General features: G+C 44.8%; 2 protein-coding genes across 21 annotated transcripts in view; both read left to right on the plus strand.

Moving 5' to 3' along the window:
- PRRC2B (proline rich coiled-coil 2B) overlaps positions 1-17,930 on the plus strand; it is a gene marked incomplete at its 3' end in the record, with an annotated part of 67,803 nt that extends 49,873 nt beyond the window's left edge. For 3 of the 20 annotated variants that reach the window (XM_083423310.1, XM_083423296.1, XM_083423307.1), the window contains exons 26-33: positions 1,478-1,570; positions 1,676-1,773; positions 3,024-3,151; positions 4,073-4,313; positions 6,685-6,876; positions 7,881-7,972; positions 11,084-11,165; positions 12,530-17,930. In XM_083423310.1, coding sequence (XP_083279436.1) covers positions 1,478-1,570; positions 1,676-1,773; positions 3,024-3,151; positions 4,073-4,313; positions 6,685-6,876; positions 7,881-7,972; positions 11,084-11,165; positions 12,530-12,673 — 1,070 coding nt within the window. Of the gene's footprint in view, positions 1-1,477; positions 1,571-1,675; positions 1,774-3,023; positions 3,152-4,072; positions 4,314-6,684; positions 6,877-7,880; positions 7,977-10,750; positions 10,813-11,083; positions 11,166-12,529 lie in introns of those variants that run through there. The other 17 variants (XM_083423301.1, XM_083423300.1, XM_083423302.1 and 14 more) reach the window with 13 other exon arrangements.
- LOC310669594 (uncharacterized protein) overlaps positions 1-19,564 on the plus strand; it is a 570,356-nt gene that overhangs the window by 388,332 nt on the left and 162,460 nt on the right. The gene's annotated exons all lie outside the window — the stretch shown is intronic.

Below are 19,564 nucleotides of genomic sequence, written 5' to 3' on the forward strand. Positions count from 1 at the left end.
TGGTCAGTTGAGTAGCCTTAAGGTGTCTTAATGTTGTCTGTTTTCTGAGTACCTTCCCTTGGGGAAGTGTGTTATGTCGCTGCAAAGGAAACAGCCGTTTCTATGGTGGCGCCCTCAAGTTTAGCGTGTCCTCTCCAGTGAGATACGACTGGTACCACATTGCCATCAGTTCAGTCCCAGGTTACAATATTTATTTTAAATTATTGTTTCCCTAGGCATTTTAAGTTAATGTTACTTACTCTGCTTTATAGTTTTAAAAGTTTTTAGCCGCCTCTTATTTTGTTACCGTATTTTGTTTTATTTTGTTTATTACATTTATATCCCACATTTCCTCCAGCGGGCTCCTCTTCATTTTATCTCTGCAACTACCTTGTGAGGTAGGTTAAGCTGAGAGGCAATGGCTGGTCGAAGGTCACCCTGTGAGCTTCATGGCTGAGTAGGGGATTTGAACTCTGGTCTCCCATGTCCAAGACACTAACCACTACACCACACTAGATGTTTGGGTATTAACAGATGTCCATGTTTTGCCTCATGTTATCCCCTTCCCCTACTATTTCCAACCCATCTGGTTGTGGGTTGTGTCTATTTCAGTAAGATGTAAACAGATTTTGTATTGGTCATATCTATATCGACATCCTTTTATCATATATATATGTTGAAATAGAATACTTCAGGTTGTATTCAGTACTAGTCCTCCTCAGACCAGACCCACTGAAATTAACAGACCTAAAATAGCCTCCTTCTGCACTGTACATTTACATCACTATTTATACCACTTTGAACTGTCAATGGCTTTCCCTAAGGAATGCTGGGAATTGTAGTTTGTTATTAGGAGACCCCTGTTCCTTTCTCAGAGTTGCAATTCCCAGAGTGGTTTAACAGTCAGTCCCTCTTCTCAGGGAACTCTGGGAATTGTAGCTTTATGAGGGGAATAGGGGTGTTCTAACAACTCTCAGCACCCTCAACAAACCACAGTTTGAGGGTTCTTTGGAGAAACCATAACTTATCAAAGTGGTATCTTAATGCTTTAAATGTACTGAGCAGATGGGGCCTCCGTTAGTCATTTCCATTAATTTCAGTGAGCCTGCTTTGAACAAGACCACAAGGAGGATACAACCCATTCCAATTACGTCATGATTTCTAGTAATACTTTGCTAAGGGTTGTGTGCTACTTGGAACAGATCCATTGAAATCAATAAGACTAAATGGGTTATGTCCATTCATTTCAGTGGGTCTGCTCTGAGTAGGACCGGCATCAGATTTGCAACCCTTTGAGATCTGTAATGTGGGAGTGTGTCTGGTGAAAGGAAATGCTATTTGCTTGTATTCCCTGAAAGCTTTTTATCCAGTCATATAAAGGGCAGTCTAGGAATACTCAAAACAGGTGGGAAAGAGAGGACAGACGTGTGTGCCCTTTTCGTAGGTCACTTTCCCCCTTCTTTTCCTGCCCCATTAACCTGCCTCCCTTTGCATTTAGGACCGTTATGGCAAAGGAGTGCAGAAGTAGGATTCTGGAGTTCAGTATGGGGTGGGACCCCTGTATCTTTGATGGCCGGGTGGAAGGGAGATGGTGAGCAGAAACGCCTTCTTCTACCCACTTCCCCGCCTCTCCGGAGTGAATGGGATTAACTGTTTGCCATTTCCCCCCCTCTCTCTGAAAAAAATATGATTCTAGGTAACCACATCCCACCCCTGTATCTAGATGGACACGTCTTTGCCAGCCAGCCACGTCTCGTCCCCCAGACAATACCCCAACAGCAGAGCTACCAGCAGGCAAGTCAACTGGGTCTGTGCAGATATGTTATCCAGGAACGTTGTTAATATTGTATTTATTATGACTGGGCCTGTGCATATGTATTATTAAGGGAAGTTGTTCTTATTGCTGCGTTTGTGCAAATGTGTTATCAAGGAGTGTTATTATCTTCATAATCATCACCATCTAAGGCACTGGTCTTTGACTGGTGGGTTGAGATCCACCACTGGGCTGTTGTCCTTTCTGTGGTAGGTCATGGCAGCAGCACCACGGCTGAACAAATATATAAGGGCAGGAGATTAAGAAACAGGTCCTTGGATACATTTTTGGGTTAAAGGTGGATCCTGGACCTGGAAAAGTTGATGGCTGATTCTAAGGAGTTTTAACCAATGTAGCACTGAGTTAAATCCTCTTAGCGGTATATGTGTTTCCACTGGCAAAAATGTTTTGCACCAGTGGTGGAACATTGCTGTGCAAGAGAATGCATCCAAGCAGACTGCTGGTGACTTAGTTGCACAAAACATTGCACAGCCTGTTCCCTGGCAAGTTTCTGCTGTTGCAGCTCTTGTGTTGGATTCCTCCTCTGCTTAACATTAAAGCTCGCCCGTCCACTGGCAGACAGAGAGTGTTGCATACGGCCCTGGATTTTTACCCTGCCCTTCCTCCAAAATGAGTCCAGAACAGCAAACAGCAAGACAAGGTGCAAAAACAAAAAGGAATAAAAACCTTTGACAATCTTGCATGATGACAGAGCTGCCAGGCAGATTTGGGGGCTCGTCTCAAAACACTGAGATGGTGCTGGTGAACGTTGATAGCTACAGCAGCAGCCTCCCCTACCATCTGCCTAAAAGTGAAGAAATAGATATACCTCTTTTTAGACTTTTGCAGAATTCTATGTGGGATTGGCAGTGCTCGCATGTGAAAGTTGGCATTTATCAGACTTAGAGTGTTAGCTCTGCTGCATGCACCTAGCTGTAGCTCATTCTTTGCCTGTTGTTGCCAAAATCAGAGAGTTTTGAGTGCTTTTGAATAATTCCAACTGCCTGCCAAGAGGCTTGAAGCCATGAATGCCATCACCTGATGGGTATTTGCCAGTAAATAATAGAGAGGAGGGAACCCAAAGAGGGAGAGGGATATGAAGTCAAGAGCAGCAGGTTTTCATGGAAGCAAAAATGGTAGTCTGCGCCACAAGATGCTTCCGTTCTCTTTTGGTCCAGGAAGCTTGCTGCCTTGATCTCACCTTCTTGTTGTTTTTTCATACTCTTTGTAGGCTGCAGCTGCTCAGCAGATCCCCCTCTCTCTTCACACGTCCTTGCAAGCCCAGGCTCAACTCAGTCTGAGAGGTGGCCTTCCTGTTTCACAGTCCCAGGAGATCTATAGCTCAATCCAGCCCTTCAGGTAATGGGATCCCAAGCAAGTCCCTCCTTCCTCCCCTCTCCCCCCCCACCCCAATCGGCTAGGGCTCAATCGACTTCTTCAGAGAATGAAATGCTGCTTCTGGGGGGGGGGGACCCCCCACACCCCTGTTTCACACAAGCAAGGGAAATTAGCAGTAGGTTTTCTTAGTAGTGGAAGCAGAATGGAAATTATAGAAATGTTTGATGATTGATTGTTTGGACCCACTGAAATGAGTGGGTCACGACTTAATTTCAGTAGGTCTACTCTGGGTGGGACTAGCATTGACTACAACCCTACATCTGGGGTCCCCAGACTGGTACCCTTAAACTACTACCCGCTTGGCCCCTCTGCTCTGATCAACCCGTTTTTAAAAAACAGTTGTTTGGGGGTTTTTATGGGGGGGACAGGCATTCCCTGCTTTTTTGGTCTCTATTATTTATTTTGAGTGTGTAGATAGGATGCTTGTTTATGTTAGTGGTGGTTGTGTGTGTGTGTGTGTGTGTGTGAGAGAGAGAGAGAGAGAGAGAGAGAGAGAGAGAGAGAGAGAAGTTTCTTAGAATTACCTGTTTTCCCTTCTGTGAAATGTTGTGGTCCCCACAACAGTTTCTCAGATACACAAAAGGGCCCTGAGGCCCAAGAAGGCTGGGCAAAACACAATTAAATGAATTTGCACAGGATACGGAATTCTCCTCTTGGCACAGGACTTTATAGAGTTGTAAAATATACTGTGTACATAACCTGGAGCATAGAAGTTGGATATGAATAGCAGAGACCCAGAGCTGGCAGCCAACATTCCTAAATCCTACCTCAATGTCTCACTCAGACGTGGCCAAAACAGTACCACCTATGCACGAAAGGAAGGTATCAGCAAACTCAAGGCAAACACTGAGGTTTGTGCACATCTGCCTTGCATCCTTTTAGGTCTCAGGTCTACATGCATCCCAGCCTCTCCCAACCCAACACCGTGGTCCTGACTGGGGGCACTGCCCTGAAGCCTCCATATTCCGCCTTCCCAGGCATGCAGCCTTTGGAAATGGTGAAAACTCAATCCGGATCCCCTTATCAGCCAGTTAACGGGAGCCAGACCCTGGTGTATGAAGGCCAGATCAACCAGGCTCCCGGTATGGGAGCCTCACAGATGATGGAATCGCAGCTTACACAGGTCAGGGCTCTGCTGCTGTCATGAGGCTGGTGCTCAGTGTGCGTATCATTCTGTCTCTTCCCAACCCCCCCACTCCTGTGCTTGCATTGATAAGGAGTTGCTAGCTTCCTGCCTGGAAAAAATATTTGCCAAAATGTGGCTTGAGACATGAAGCTTACCTTTGCGCATGTCTAAAAAGATAGTAGAGTAGACAGGTGCTGATATTCTTCTGTTTGCACCAGAGGGGTTTCATGGACACAGATGGTTTTCAAAAGTTGCTTAGTTTGATGTTTTAGAACTGGCACAGAAGTATAGAGGTGGGGTTGGGGAGCATCTCCAGTTTTGTGTGTGTGTGGTTCTTTGTACATGCAGGTCCCGCTACCAGAACGCTTGCTCTCTGAAATCTTAGTTATCCAGACACAAAGAATTAACATTTTTGTTTGGCTTTTGCAGCAGCTTCAGGCAAAAAGTATGGAGGGAGAAAGAATGTACTAGAAAGGTTCCCATAGGAAATAATGGAAATCATCAGCTCACCTAATGAACAATTTCCTGGGAACACATTATGTTTGGAAAGCAGGACCTGTGTGTATAATAGTAGTCTACATTCCAGTCATGTGGAAGTGTGTGTGTGTGTGGGTGGAGGGTCCTTCTGCCACCCCCACTGCCATCCAACATAACCCCCACTGCCATCCAGCATAATCGAGGACACATTCCAGTCAAACAAAAGAACTGCAGCAACAGGACTGGTGACCTGGGGAGGGAGCCAAGAGCCAGATGGGGAGGCTGCAGTTAGCCCCTGAGCCTGAGGCTTTGCCACCCCTGTATAGACCTGGTTGCTTTTATCTGAACACCCCAGTTTTACCTGTGTGAGTTGTTCAGACGTCAGATTACTTCCAGCGTCTCTGAGCTATGCTTCTCTTACCTTTTAAAATTGGAATATATGAGGAGTAAATTGATCCAGATGCAACAGCAAGCATGTGGCTCTTCAAGACGCTCGTTGCTTTCAGGAAACAAACCGTAACAGGTTTGGGAAGGCCCCTTTGAAAGGCCATCTGGCATTGAAGCACTTAAGATAATTTGGCGGAAAGTTGGTGCGCGGCTTAATCCTTTTATAGCAAACAGAAGACTTCAGGATGAGATACTCTTGTAGACACGGTTGGAGGAAACTGAGAGGCAGATGGGGAGGGGAGGTTTTATCCCTGCAGAATCCTTTCACCACTACAAAGCATCTTTTTTGTGAAAAGTATTAAATATCAGCAAACATTACCGTTGGCTGGAGGAAGGAATTAGTGGTTGCGCATTCTGTATATGCTCTCCCCTCATTTCTTCCTCATGTGCGGCTGGGAAGGCGGATAAACCATGGTTTAATTTCACTTTCCTGGCTCGTCATTGTGTATGATCCAGGAAACATGGTTTAAACCAGGGGTCACCAGTGGCGCCCTTGAGAGCTTCCTTTGTTCCCTACAAAGCCTCTTAACCCCCTCCCCTCTTGCTGCTCCTTTGGTCATGATGTGGTAAGAATTTACTTGTAAGCCACATCTTAATGGTTCATGCCCAGGCGAGGGAATAACACCTTAAAAGAAAAACGCAACCAAGAGAGATATACAAACTCATTATCCGGTAGGGACCCAATTTGTTAGAGGAGCTGTTGCAGTAGGGCAGCCTCCAAAACCAGTAGTTCAGTGAACCACCAGTTTAGGGAACTGCCCCAGAGACACATTTTAACAATGCTTTTACAGGGTTTTTTCAAACACAATACGTCATTAGCTCATAGCACAGAAAGAGAGGCCACCGGTCAAGGGGTTAAATCTGTCTTGCTCCGTTACATTACCTTTCCTTCATGCAGACAGATAAGCTAGAAATTTAGTAGTTTGTAGGTTCACTCAGTACATAGCTCATATAAGACAGAAATACAAGAATCAAACAATTCAATTGACAGAGAATAAATGCAATTGCTGTAGGAGATAGAAGGCTACTAAGTGACTACAGCAAAAAAAGTTGTATCAGTGATGTGGTGCTGGTGGTTGTCTTTTGCCCCGTGAAAAGTGCATAGAACAGAAGGCGGAAGTTGGAAGAACAATGTTCTTTCTCGTTTCCTCTTTCATCTCTATGTGCGTTTCAAGGCTCAGGTGAATTATTTTGCCAGATTCCTTGGAAAAGTGGTGTGTGTGTGTGTGTGCATTCTTTGTCTGGGTGGGATGATCCAGGGGAGGGGTTGGTGAGAAGAGACGGGGGGGGGGGGTCCCCTGGGCACTTCTCAAAAGATAAAAAGTTTTTATCTTGGGAATTAGCTATTCCCAACGCCAAAACTGTTATGGTCCCTGGGAAGCAGCATTGTGTGGCTACTTCTCATCATTGCCTCTCAAGTAACTGTCTGCTCATTAACACGCAGCTAACAATGTCAATGCCGGGCTCCCAGCTCCCGATGGCCCGTTACGGTTCTGGCCAACAGCCCCTGATATTGCCACAGTCCATCCAGCTCCCCCAAGGCCAGAACCTGTCTGTTGGAGCTCCTCGCAGAATTCTCTCGCCTGGTTCTCAGCCGCCTGTCCTTGCTTCGAGCAGGGAGGTAAGGACCCACAGGGTGTGTATATATGTTAATTGATTTTTTAAAAAAAATAACCTATTTCTGTTATTAACATACTTTTTCAAATTCACAACCTCGAGGCTACACTACTGTAATGCACCCTGCATGGAGTTGCCCTTGAACTCATTCCAAGAAGCTTCAAGCAATTCATATGGCATCTCATCTCCTGACAGATTTAGGAGTGTGGCGAGCATGTTAACAAGATCTGCGTTGGCTTCCAGTTACCGCGCAGTTGTCATTTGCCAAACAACTTGGGTTTTCTTACTTATCTCAAAGGTTGGAGGGGGGGGGGGAGAAAGATGACTAGGAGAGAGAGAGATGTGAAACAGGTTTTTATAAAGTCATGAATGATCTGGAGAGACTCAAATCCCACCTCTGCCACTGCAGTAGAACTCAAGGTCATCCAGAGTGAATTTGTTTGGCAGTAGATTCTGGACAGACAGTAGGAAGTACTTTGCCACACAATGTATCCCTAACATGTAGAGCTCATCCCTCCACAATGTGGTAAGGAGATTAGACAAAGTCATGGGAGAGAATTGGTCTGTAATTGTGACTGTCGTGTCCCCTCTGCACTGTACATTTAAGGCATGTCTTGTCTTTTCTTCACTCAAAGAATCTTGGGAAGTGTAGTTTGTTAAGTGAGCTGAGAGTTCTTAGAAGACCCCCAATTCCCCTCCACAAAGCTACAGTTCCTGGAGTTCCCTGCAAAGAGGAATTGACTGTTAAACCACTCCGGGAATTGTAGCTCTGAGAAGAGAACAGGAGTCTCCTAACAGCTCTCAGCACCCTTAACAAAGTACAGCTCCCAGGATTCTTTGGTCTGTGGGGAGCCATGGCTGTTGGACATGGCATGATAACTGCTTTAAATGTATAGTGCAGCTGGGGCCTATGGTTTGGGATAATGGCTGAAACTGAGCCAGAATCTCTTTCCCATCCTCAAGATGGTGAAGTATTTTTGTGAAAAGGAAATAACCCTGCAATCTGTTCCTTTCTCCTTCCAGTCCTCGCATGTAGAAATGAAAGGATTCCACTTTGCAGACACAAAACAGAATGCTCCCACAGCAGGGTCCATTCCATCGCCTCACACATACAGGTGAAATACAGTTTTGATTGCTGCAGGTTTATTTTTGTTGAGTGGGATAGAGAGAGGGCAGGGAAAGGGAAAGGTCCCCCCTCCCAAATTTGCATGTATAAATGCCTGTGAAATTTGTTAATTAAATTCTAATCTTAAGAAACTTACATGTTAAACAAGGTTTATTTAGGGGTTCTATCCAGTGTTAGTTCTACTCAGTCAATCCACTGAAATTGATGGGTTAGTTCTACTCAGTCAATCCACTGAAATTGATGGGTATGCCTAACCTTAATTTCATTGGTCTCCTCTGAGTTGCATTTAGTGAGATCCAGTTAGCTTAATCAGGTTTTATTTTAATGATCTCCTGAAAAGGTGCCCCTGATTTTCTCATTTGCAGATTTTTAACATTTTATTATTTCTAATACAGTCGTAAAATCTGCAGAGGGGAAGTGTAACCTTAAAAAGACATCCCCACTGTTTTTGCTTACAGAAGGGAAAGACTGTGGGTAAACAATATTCCACCTGCTTTGCCTGCAGAAGGTCCCAGATTCAATCCCCAGCATCTCCAGTGTGAAAGATTCCCCTTCTGAAACCATTTTCCCTGTCCCGCTGTCAACAATTATGATTGCTTGGCGTTTTAATTGGCTGTATAAATAGCTGTGGATATTGATAGCATTATTTGACTAAGGATCCTAGCTCAGGGGCAGAGCATCTGCTTTGTATGCAGAAGGTTCCTGGTTCAATTCCTAAAGGCATCTCCAGGTAAGGATGGCAGGTAGACTCGCTCTCTGAAAACCACTGCCTTTCAGTGTAGATAGTATTGAGCTAGCTAGACTAGTGTTCTGACTCTGTACAAGGCAGCTTGCCTTTCCTCTAACCTGGATGGGGATGCTTCTTGCACATTTACTTTGGTAGCACAGGGATGGAGAAGCTGTGTGGTTGGACTGCAACTCCCATCAGCCCCAGCCAAGCAACACGAGAGTGGTCTCAGATGATGGAAATTGTAGTCCAGCAACATCTGGATGGTCACAGGTTCCCCACACCTGATCTAAAAAGCTTGCTTCAAATCCATTGGGTTGGATCCATAATCCCTTGCCTGCTTGAACTTGGTTGGTTGGGGTTGATGGAGAGCTACAGGTCCCCCTACACTTGATGTAAAAGAGCCAGTCAGGCTGAGCTGGTCCTCATTTCACCATGGTTTAGTACTACATGCATGAGCGGGAATGAGCCTAAGTGAACTCAGGCTCAGATGCTCTCTCCTCCTCCCATGTGTCCAGGAGAAAGCTTTCTGCTCTGTGTAGTTTCAGTTTCCATGAATCTTGGGTTGTCCTTGCATAGAGACCACAGACTGTGATTTAAAACAACCCTAGTCAGGTTCTTAACAAGCCAGCTTCAACCCATGGTTTATGAAGCTGGTCTGCTCAGTAAACCAGAATTTGGGTGGTATCTGGTGCTGGTCCTACTCAGAGTATATCTACTGAAGTTAATAAACATGACTAATTTGGGTTCATTAATTATAATGGGTCTACCATGAGTAGGGCTTAGTTGAAAGCAACCCTTGGTTTTTAAGCCACAAGGTATACTTCATACCTAACACTCGGGTTCATGCGCACCAGAGTGCTAAATCAGAGGTGGGGGCCACATTTCCTCATGGGCAGCCTTCTAGGAGCCAGATGCAGAAGAGGGCTGGGTAAAGGAAATGACTCCATCATGGCCCATATTTTATTCTCAAAGTGATTTCAAGGCTGAACAAGGGCACTCCTCTTGGGGTCTGGGAATTCCTGCTTGCATCCAATGTTAGTCCTACTCAGAATAGACCCATTGTAATTGATGGACATGACTAACGTTACATTGATTTCAGTAGACCTGCTCTGAGTACTTATGGATCACCTTCAGGGAGCCACATACTGGTGGTAGTCAGGGCCTGAGATAAAAGGGAGTAGAGCAATGAATATAAATACTACTTTTGTAGAGTTGACTAATTTCTGCATGCACAAACACCTCTCTGTCCTCCCATCCAAACAAGCAAAGGCACAATCTCAGTTCAAGGGACACATTCCAGCCAGGCAAAAAGACTCAAGGAGGGTGCAGGGCAAGACCGCTGAGAAGGTGTGGCCTGGAGAAAGTCCTGAGAGCCAGAAAGCAAGGCCTTGGAGACTGCATTTGGCCTCTGGGTCTGAGATTCATTATCCAACCCCAAATGTCACATTTTCTAGGAATTTTACTCAGTAATGTTATGGCAACCTCTTGAGTTGCTTAAGGCATTTCCGTAACTGAAGCCACATTCACAGCTTACATATAAAGCCTTATGATACCACTTTACCACATGGCTTCCCCAAAAGAATTATGAGAGTTGTAGTTTGTTAAGGGTTCTGAAAGTTGTTAAGAGACCCTTAATTCTCCTCACAAAGCTACTGTTCCCAAAGTGGTTTAGCACTCAATCTCTATTCCCAGGTAACTCTGAGAATTGTAACTCTGTGAGGGCAATGAAGGGGAAGGTATCATAAAGACTATAAGCAGCTTTAATAAATAGCTCTCCTGAATCATTGGGGGAAAGCCGTGACTTGGTATCATTGCACTTTAAATGTACGGTGTGGATGTGAGACACAGAGCCTCCTTCCTTGCCTTTTTGGGCTGTTTAGTTTATCTATGTTTCATTCCTGCACTTTGTTTGTCTGTGGGATGCGTTACATAAAATTAAGGGTCTTGACTCTCTGAGGCACTGGATTTGCGCAGTTCCGGCAGCCGGCATTTGATTTGATTTTTGTTTTGTTTTGTGGTGGAATTTTGACATTTCAGCAGAGAAAGGATCGTTGGTGAGCATTGTGCTGGACATGTCGGGGCTCCAGAAGTGTGGGGAGGTAGGTAAAATGAAACAGGACTCGTGGTGGGGGGAACATGCCCCTGACTCCTGGCAAACACTTGAACATCTGTGAGGTGGATAAAAAAAAAATGTGGAGTCCACAGGCAACCCTCTTTTAATTGTGACTGCCCCCTCCGGGGCCTGCCTGCTGAGCTCGTTCTTGATTTTTGAGGTGGTGATTCCCTCTGTCTTTGCTTGCTCTGTCTTAACCTTTGTGTGTGTGTATGTGTCTGTCTGTGTGTGTGTGTTTTCTTTTCGCCCCCCTGCAGGCCTAATTCTGCCAGCCCCAGTGGGAAGCCCTCTGGACCGGCCGTCAATATGAACTCTGTGCAGGGGCATTACATCCAGCAGGTAAGGGTAAAGGCAAAAGCTCCCTTGTATGTATGTAGTCCTCACAAAAATGGCTGCTGCAATGGCTGCCACATTCCTCTTCACAATGGCTGCCAAGGGGTGAGCAGAGACCAATGAGGCGAGGGTAGGTAGGACGTGAGGCAAGCAGCAGAAACTGGTGGCTTGAGATTGGCTCTCTGCTGTCACCTGGTTTTCTGGGCCAGGAGGATTCTGGGAAAGGCCTACTCTTGCCTCTTTTCACCTGAAACTTGGATGAGGCTTGGGTCACATCCAAAGCATATACATTTAAAACAAATGACTTCCCCAGATGAATCCTGGGAGCTATTGTTTGTTAAGGGTGCTGGGAATTGTAGCTTTATAGAGTGTAAACTGCCATTACCAGGATTGTGGGGAGGAAGCTATGTTCTTTCAATATGTGTTACATGTATGTTGTGGATATGACTTTCACAGGGTTCCTGATCGAAGGCCTGCGGCACCTGAAAAACCTTCTGCTGCAGACGTTATTCTGGGTCCCGTAGCATCCCAGAACTTCATTCCACCCCTGAAGCTGCCCGTTTAGGGGGTACCAGCAGCCATAGTTTCCACCTGCTATTCTTGCACGTGCTGTGGGGGCACTTTCTATCAGTGGGCTCCCCCACTTGGCAGTAGGGCTCCCCACTCCTGGCAGAGACACCTCCACTCCCATCTGTCCACTGAGGGCCAGTGTGATGTGGCGGTTAGAGTGTTGGGCTAGGAGTTGGGAGACCAGAGTTCAAATCCCCTGCCTCAAGCAAGAAGCTCACTGGGTAGCCTTGGGTCATTCACTGCCTGTTCACGTAATCTACCCTCCCAGGCTGTGGGGGGTGGGAATTAAATGAGGAAAGGGAGAACCATATAACTACCTTGAACTTGGAGGAAAAATACAGATATACATGAAATTGTTATTAGTAGTAATAATATCCTTTTGAAGGTTAGGAGCACTCTGCCCCAAATAATCTGAATGTACATATAAACGAATAATTCTGTGAGTGGGCATTTCCATGCTGGCCACAGAGAATAAAGCATTTCTTTGCTAGAAGGGATACATTATTGTCGTTTTAATAATTAGCTTGCATTTCCACAGCCACAGAGAAGGGGTGTTTCTCCCCCTTTGCAGCTCTCAGGCTACTAGCCTCTTAGTATTTAAAAAATTAAAAAATGCCAGACTTACTTGCAAGGCTGATTTAATCCGCATCACTATATTCTAAGCAAATATTTTCATTGCAGGGGATTGGAGGGTCTCAGTGCACTGAGTGTGCTTGCAGGTCAAGCATGATCTCTCAGGTGCCCAATTCCTTCCTTTGTTTTCATATTCTCCCTCTCTCTCTCTCCTTCATATATCCCAGCAGGCAAAACAGCGACTGGACGAAAGCAAAGGCAGCCTTGGAGTGGTGAAACTTCCAGAGCCCCCTTCTGCCAGTCTGATTAAACCGGTGCGCACGGGAGCCATCAAGCCTCAGGCGGTCAAAGTGGAGGAGAGCAAGGCCTAAGCAACTATGCCACCAACCCACCCTCTTCCCCAGCCCCAGGATGCCAGTCAACTTCGTTATACTCCACACACACCATAGAAAGAGAGAGTGAGAAGGCTCTGCAAATCACTCCACATTTTCCACCCTGGCCACCGGCTGTGCTGAGACTCCTTGCCACCCTCCCCGGCTTTACCGCAACTTATCTGTCAGCTGCCTGAAGCGTTGGTCTCGTCAGAGTCCTCCTCCCAACAAAGCAGTTCTTTGAGCCGTGGATTTTGATGTGGACCTGCTTGCTTTCCAATGACAACAACAAAAGGCAACCATTCCTGCTGTACCGCTGCTGCTGTCCCCCCTCCCCGAAAATGACTTGAGTGGCTCTGGTGGCTTTTGTTCTTTCCTTTTCCTTGCTCCCACTTGCAAATAGCAGTGACCGCTTTTGGGGGGATGGAGCCCACCCTTCTCCTCTTTGTGTCAGCTGAGCGGTAACGAGATCAGGAGTGTGCTGGATTTTATTTTATTTTTTAATAACAAAAAAAAACAGGCCTCCAAGGTTTTTAAAGCAAAACAGGATGCTGTGTCTTTGTTTTTATAGCAGGACGTTTCTAAGTTCCCTTGCATTTCCTTCTCTTCTTGTCTTCTACTCTTTGCCTTCTGAAAAATGACACCCCCCTCCCCCAAATCTAAATCATGTACCTGGGTGCTCCCACTTTGGGCAGAGGGGATGTATGGAAAACAGTTCCTGTGTGATATGTTGAGCTTTCTACGCTCCTTTTAAATTGAGGCTGTGTCAATGCTTAGCCCTTATTTGTTTATTTCATAAAATTGATATACCGCTTGCGGTTCGAATCCCCGTGACGGGGTGAGCTCCCGTTGCTCGGTCCCTGCTCCTGCCAACCTAGCAGTTTGAAAGCACGTTAAAGTGCAAGTAGATAAATAGGTACCGCTCCGGCTGGAAGGTAAACGGCGTTTCCGTGCGCTGCTCTGATTTGCCAGAAGCGGCTTAGTCATCCTGGCCACATGACCCGGAAGCTCCCTTGGCCAATAAAGCTGGCTCCCTCGGCCAATAAAGCAAGATGAGTGCTGCAACCCCAGAGTCAGTCACGACTGGACCTAATGGTCAGGGGTCCCTTTACCTTTAAATACCGCATGATTGTAGAAAATCCTCAAAGCGGTTTACAAAAGGTGAAAAAAACAACACAGTAAAATTGAGGCAAAATTACAACCCATTTTAACCCCAAGTTAAAATTTTAACCCTAAGTTAAAATGCTCAAACATATTAAAATTACCTCAACTTTCTAAGCATCAGGGTAGGCTTGTCTAAACACGAATGTTTTTAGCAGGTGCCAAAAAGAGTACAATGAAGGCGCCTGCTTGATCTCATTGGGCAGGGATTAGCCCTTGGCTCTTTAAAATCCTTTCAAGTAAAATATAGGATAAATGTGTGGGGAACCCTTTTGGCCCTGTTATTGAATGACGGTTCCCTAGCCATTGGCCATGCTTTCTGGGGTTGATGGGAGTTGTTGTTCAGCAACATATGGAAGGCCACAGGTTCCCCACACTTGGGATAGGTAAAGGCATTTGATGGCTTAGGACATGCTTCATTTCCTTCCTCTTCCCTTGAGTTCCCTTTGTTAAACCAGAAGCAGAACTTGCTTTAAAAGTAAAAACCATTATGAAAGACATTTATACTAGGTCCAGTAGCTGCTCCAGTTGTTGTCTCTTCTGCCTGCCTGCCCCTTGCAGTATAAAAAGAACAAGAAAACCAGCATTGCTCTCATTTCAGAAATGCCAGCACGTTTATTCCATGAGATCTACCCCGATTTGGTCAACATCTGTGTGGAGTTGGGGTGTTTTTGTTTATATTTAAAAACAAAAATTCTGGAAGCAATTAGATTTGCAGCAAGGGGGTCTCCTCAAGATTCTACACAAGGAAGTTCTTGCCTTGCTGGGATCTGAGTTAGTTGAGAGTCATTGGGTTGATTCCAGTGTCAACAGTTTTCAGTTAGACCTCGTGAAATTGATGGACTTGACTAACTTAGGCACGCTAATTTCAGTAGGTCTGTTCTGATTAGAACTTTGTTCAATGCCACCCAGTGGACTTCTTTTGGTAGCTGAGATGCATGCCCATTACTGAAGCAAAATGGTAGAAGCCTCCTTCTGCACAACACACAACAGCAGATCAAAGGCTTGATTCCTTGCGAATGAAAGAAATCGCTGTGTGTGGGAGAGTTTTATTTCCTTCCTCCTCCCCTCTCATATCCACACAAACACACACACTTTTGCAAATAATTACTTTTAGAGCACTTGGGTGACTCTAGTATCTACCAAACGTAACCTCTTCATAACTTGCAGAGTGGCCATGCTCTGAAAAGGCAGGATTATACTGGATTCCATTTTCATGTCTGGTTTTGTGTTTTTAAAGGATACTAGAGGTCTCAAGTGGACTAATTGCTTCCACTTATTTCCTGTTTAGATTTGTCTTGTTAAAAACACTAGAGTGGAGAAGGAAAATTCTCTTTCTTTTGTAGACAATAACTTGAAAATTTGTCCTAACGGCCTTTTTCTGCTGGTGGTTGTTCTGCTGGTGGTTCCAAAGACAAATGTTTTGAACAAAGAATGTATTTAAGAAGGATTTGCGAGAGGTGGTGGGGAGAGGATTTGCAAGATTTGGAACACCCTCCTGGATTTCTTTTTTTAAAAGAGTTTTTAATTTCTTAAGCTTGGTAAAAACCGTGACACTTATAGGACAGCTTTAGTCCTGACTTCTAGGCTTGTTTTAACTCAGCCATGGTAATGTTTCCTCTTCACCGTTTTGTGTGTGTCTGCGTGTTTGTTTTCCTTCATAGAAAACCGTGGAAGGGGCTTGAGATAGATGGTGCTTTTAAATAAATTTATAAAATTGCCATTCCTGGGGAGCAAGAGGGTTATTTCTTGGGTTTCTGAGCTGCCCCCCATGCTTCTAGCATCTTAGAGTGATTTGAAGTTTAGTAATATTGGAGTTGCAGAAGTTCTTTCCTCACCCCCTGAATCTCACCCTGTCCACACCCCACCTTTTCAAAGACAGTGACGTTAATATTTCCCGAATAATCTTGCTCTTTTTCTTCTTCTGCATGATGCCTCTGCTACTTTGAAATATCATGAGCAATTATAAAAATGCTTCCTTGGATTTTTTAGGGGTGGGTGGGTGGGCTGTGACTGATTTTAAATTTCAACAAACTCAAATCCTGCTCTCACCAGCATATTGCTTTGCACCTTTAGCGCTCTTGTGATGCCCTTTTAATTGTATTTTAAAGAAGACACAAACCTTGTTTTTTCTTTTGTATATGACTTTCAGATGGTCCTTCTGCAAATCGCAAGGCCGAGGGGGAGGGTGGCATTGGTGGAGCTTGAGTTTATTGCTAGATGCAAAATATCACAGAAACTCCTGGTGTAAATTTAATCAGAAATACAGTACTTACTATTGAGGGGGGCGGTGGGGGAAGTCACCCTCTTTTAACAAGACAAAACACTAGAATTTATTTATACGTATTTGATGTTGTAGGTCTAGGTGAAAAAAGAAGTAAATGTTTCACTGCTCTATTTATATATTATGTCTGAATTTACTCTGTGAAGGAGAGGCCAATAAGCAACCTCTTACTTTTCATTGCCTCTTTTTGGGGACAGGCAGGTTTAATTTGCATTATTACTGTTACCTGCAGCTCACAGGACTTGTTTTTCACATGGAAAGCTGTCCCCTTACACCCTTGTTTTTCAAAAATGCAAATGATGTCCCTTCTTTGCCACGTCTTCTTGTTTTTCTTCCACTTTAGAAAAAGATATACTTTGTGTTGTTTACAGTACCTGTTGGGGATCAATAAGAAGAAGTTGAAATTTGTCTCTTGATTCTTTCAGTGCTACATTCTTCAGCTGAAGGTGGGGATAATAACCAATTTGGAAAGAGGTAGCAGATTCATAAAACCTCTGTGGCCTTCTGCTTCCCTCCTTACATTTTTGTGCAGCGACTTTGTCAGTTCTGGTGATAGTGCTGGCAGCTGACCCATGGAAATAAACCAGTTGTGGATGAGATATCTTCTGTGAGTGGGCTCCTCTTCCACAAACTGGGTAGTTTTTGTCGCCATTCAATAGAAGAGAAGACTGGGCTTTGCCTCAGTCTCCCCTAACACCGGAACTGACTCTGCATGCATCCTCTTACTTCCGGCAGATGTTTCACTCAGAGACAGGATTGTCTTGCTCCTGAGGCTGATGCAGAAGGGGCAGCCATGCTCTAAGCCCAATAGCAGCTGATGCATCACTGTGTTTTCCAACCAGCTGGCATAGCTGCAGGCTTTATTAAGGCTACGGTCACGTGTAAATAGTGTTCGATTCTGCGCCTCCATTGCGTTGTGCAGTGGTTCCCTTCTCCTGAAAACCCTCTTGTGAGTTCTTAGCTACTTTTCACGCCACGGTTTGTGGCCAGTTGTGGAGCAGAGAAAAGGCTGCAGCATATCCCTCTAAAATTAAAGGTGAAGTTGCACAGGTTCAAGTGAAGCGGTCCTTAAGTTGAATAATCCGTGGCTAGCTCCTGCGCAGCATGAGAACAGCAGCCACACAATTCTCTGCCTGCTGAATTTCATTTTTGTTTGTGGCCCTGCCCACTCATTGTGTTAAAGCATACCTCCCTCTGCCCCTCTTGAAAGACTGCTCCAAACTGATGTAATTCTCCTCCCCTTTTTGCTATACTTTTAAAAGAATAGATTTGCAGTTCAGCTGTTGCCTCCTTTTTCTTTGTTTTAAACTGGCAGCTGCACCCCCACTTCCAGCAAGGACCCCTTACATCTCGTTTGAGTTGCATGCAGGGTGGTGGTGATGGTTAGCCTCTGATTTTATGCAAAGATGCAACTCCTTTTCCATTGGGAGTGTGGATGGATAAACAAGCTCATGAGATGAAGCAGAATCATCAAATGAGATGAACAAATCATTTTGAAGCAGTGGAACTGCTAGGTGTGGGAAGAATGAAACTGGTCTGGGTCCTATTTTAGGATATAGTATGCTTGTAACTTAAGACCTACTTGTGTCCAGTGGTTTTTTTCTACAAGATGTAACCATCTGAATAGTTATGTGGGAATTGCAATAGCAGTGTGGTACTCGCTTTGGCATGTTGAGACATTTCTTAAGCAGCAAGTTCCCCACCCACCCCATGCCCCTCGTCCTGTATAAATTGCATTTGTCGTTTCTGAAAGAGGGTATTGTACTCCTTTTAACCTCACAAACTGTACAGTAAAACTTTTTTTTTCTTTTTTGGGCCTTTCCTTCTATTTGTCTTTTCATGTAGACCATATATTTGAAATGACAACTGACAACTTAAAATATCTTTTAATGTTCGATGTGGTTTTTTTTCCCCTTAAAAAAAAAAACCTTTCTGGGACAACTTTTTAACATGGACTGGATGTCTCTGATGACAGAAATCGCCAGGCTGGTGGCAGCAACGAGCTCTCTCTTTCCTCTTCTTGATTTCAGTTCCTATGGTTTCTCCTTTCAAATATGTGATTGTATTAGCTCTTTCCATATGAAAGAATTCTCCTTATTTAAATAAAAAAAACCTTAAAAAAAACCCATGATGCGCTTGTCAGCATTAGCACATGTTCATGGTTAACAGGTGGGTCAGACCGATTGAGCTCTGCTGTATCAGACCAAAGGTAAATTTTACAAGAACACAACATCCTGCTTGATTAGGCCAGTGGCCCATCTAATCCAGCACTTTATTCTCATAGTGGTCAACCAGATGTCGGTGGGAAACTCACAAGCAGCACCCAAGCACAGGAGCACTCCTCAGTGGTTTCCAGCAACTGGTATTCAGGAGCATTACTGCCTTCCAATCATGGAGGCAGGGCAAAACCATCGTGGCTAGTAGGTTTTGATAGCCTTCTGCATGAATTTCTCCATTCCTCTCTCAAAGCCATCCTGGTTGGTGGTCATTACTGCCTCCTGTTCGAGTTAACTAGAATAATAGAATTGTGGAGTTGGAATGGACCCTGATGATCATCTAGTCCAACCCCCCACAATGTAGGTGTTTTCCCCCAGGTAGGATTTAAAAAAAGATGCAACCACGAGATACAAGAAGCAAGGCACCCAGCTAGGCACCCTGTTTATTCTCTGCTGCAGCAAAGGACAGCCCCATACAATGATTCTAATAAGACAGAGACAGTCTCTAAACAGAGAACCCCAGTCCTTTTCTATAAACAAAAAACTGAATTACATTCTTTTGCCGTTTACATTTCTTTGTTCTCTGCTCATGCTTGCATAGACCTGATTTTGTCATTTGCAGTCTGCACATGCTCAGTTACCTCACTGCTGATTCAAGCCCTACTTTCTGGATTCAAACTGTTGCAATATGAGGCTGCACATCATACACATCACTAATCTGTCAAGCTCTCACAAACAGCAGCAGGCATTTTGCACTCCCTATTTTGCTTCAAAATGCTTGCATAGTAGAACTGTAGAGTTGAAAGGGACCCCAAGGGCCATCGAGTCCAACCCCCCAGCAATGGAAGAATCTCAGCATCCTCCACAGGCTCTTCCCTACATCTGGTGGGATGAACATCATAAGAGCCTTCAGGTCCAGACCATAAAGACCTTAGGCCAACCAGATCAAGATCGGAGTACCAGAGCACTCCCGTTCTGCAATTTCAGGCAACTGGTATCAGAAGCATTACTGCCTCAGAGTGGGAACGGCTGCCCTGTGCAACACCAAATTTCGGGGCGACCCTCCCTCGGCCTTCCCTACTGGATCATTGTCGCGGCGCCTTCTGCAGCGCTCCCTAAATCCGCGTCTTCCGAAGAAAACCCACCGAAATTGATGGACATGATGACAAACTTGACGTTTGATAAATGTCAGTGGTTCTGCTCTTGAGAAGAATTTCCTTGGGGATACAG

Source organism: Podarcis tiliguerta, assembly GCF_965153285.1.
Source record: "Podarcis tiliguerta genome assembly, chromosome: Z".
NCBI classification, from domain to species: Eukaryota; Metazoa; Chordata; class Lepidosauria; order Squamata; family Lacertidae; genus Podarcis; species Podarcis tiliguerta.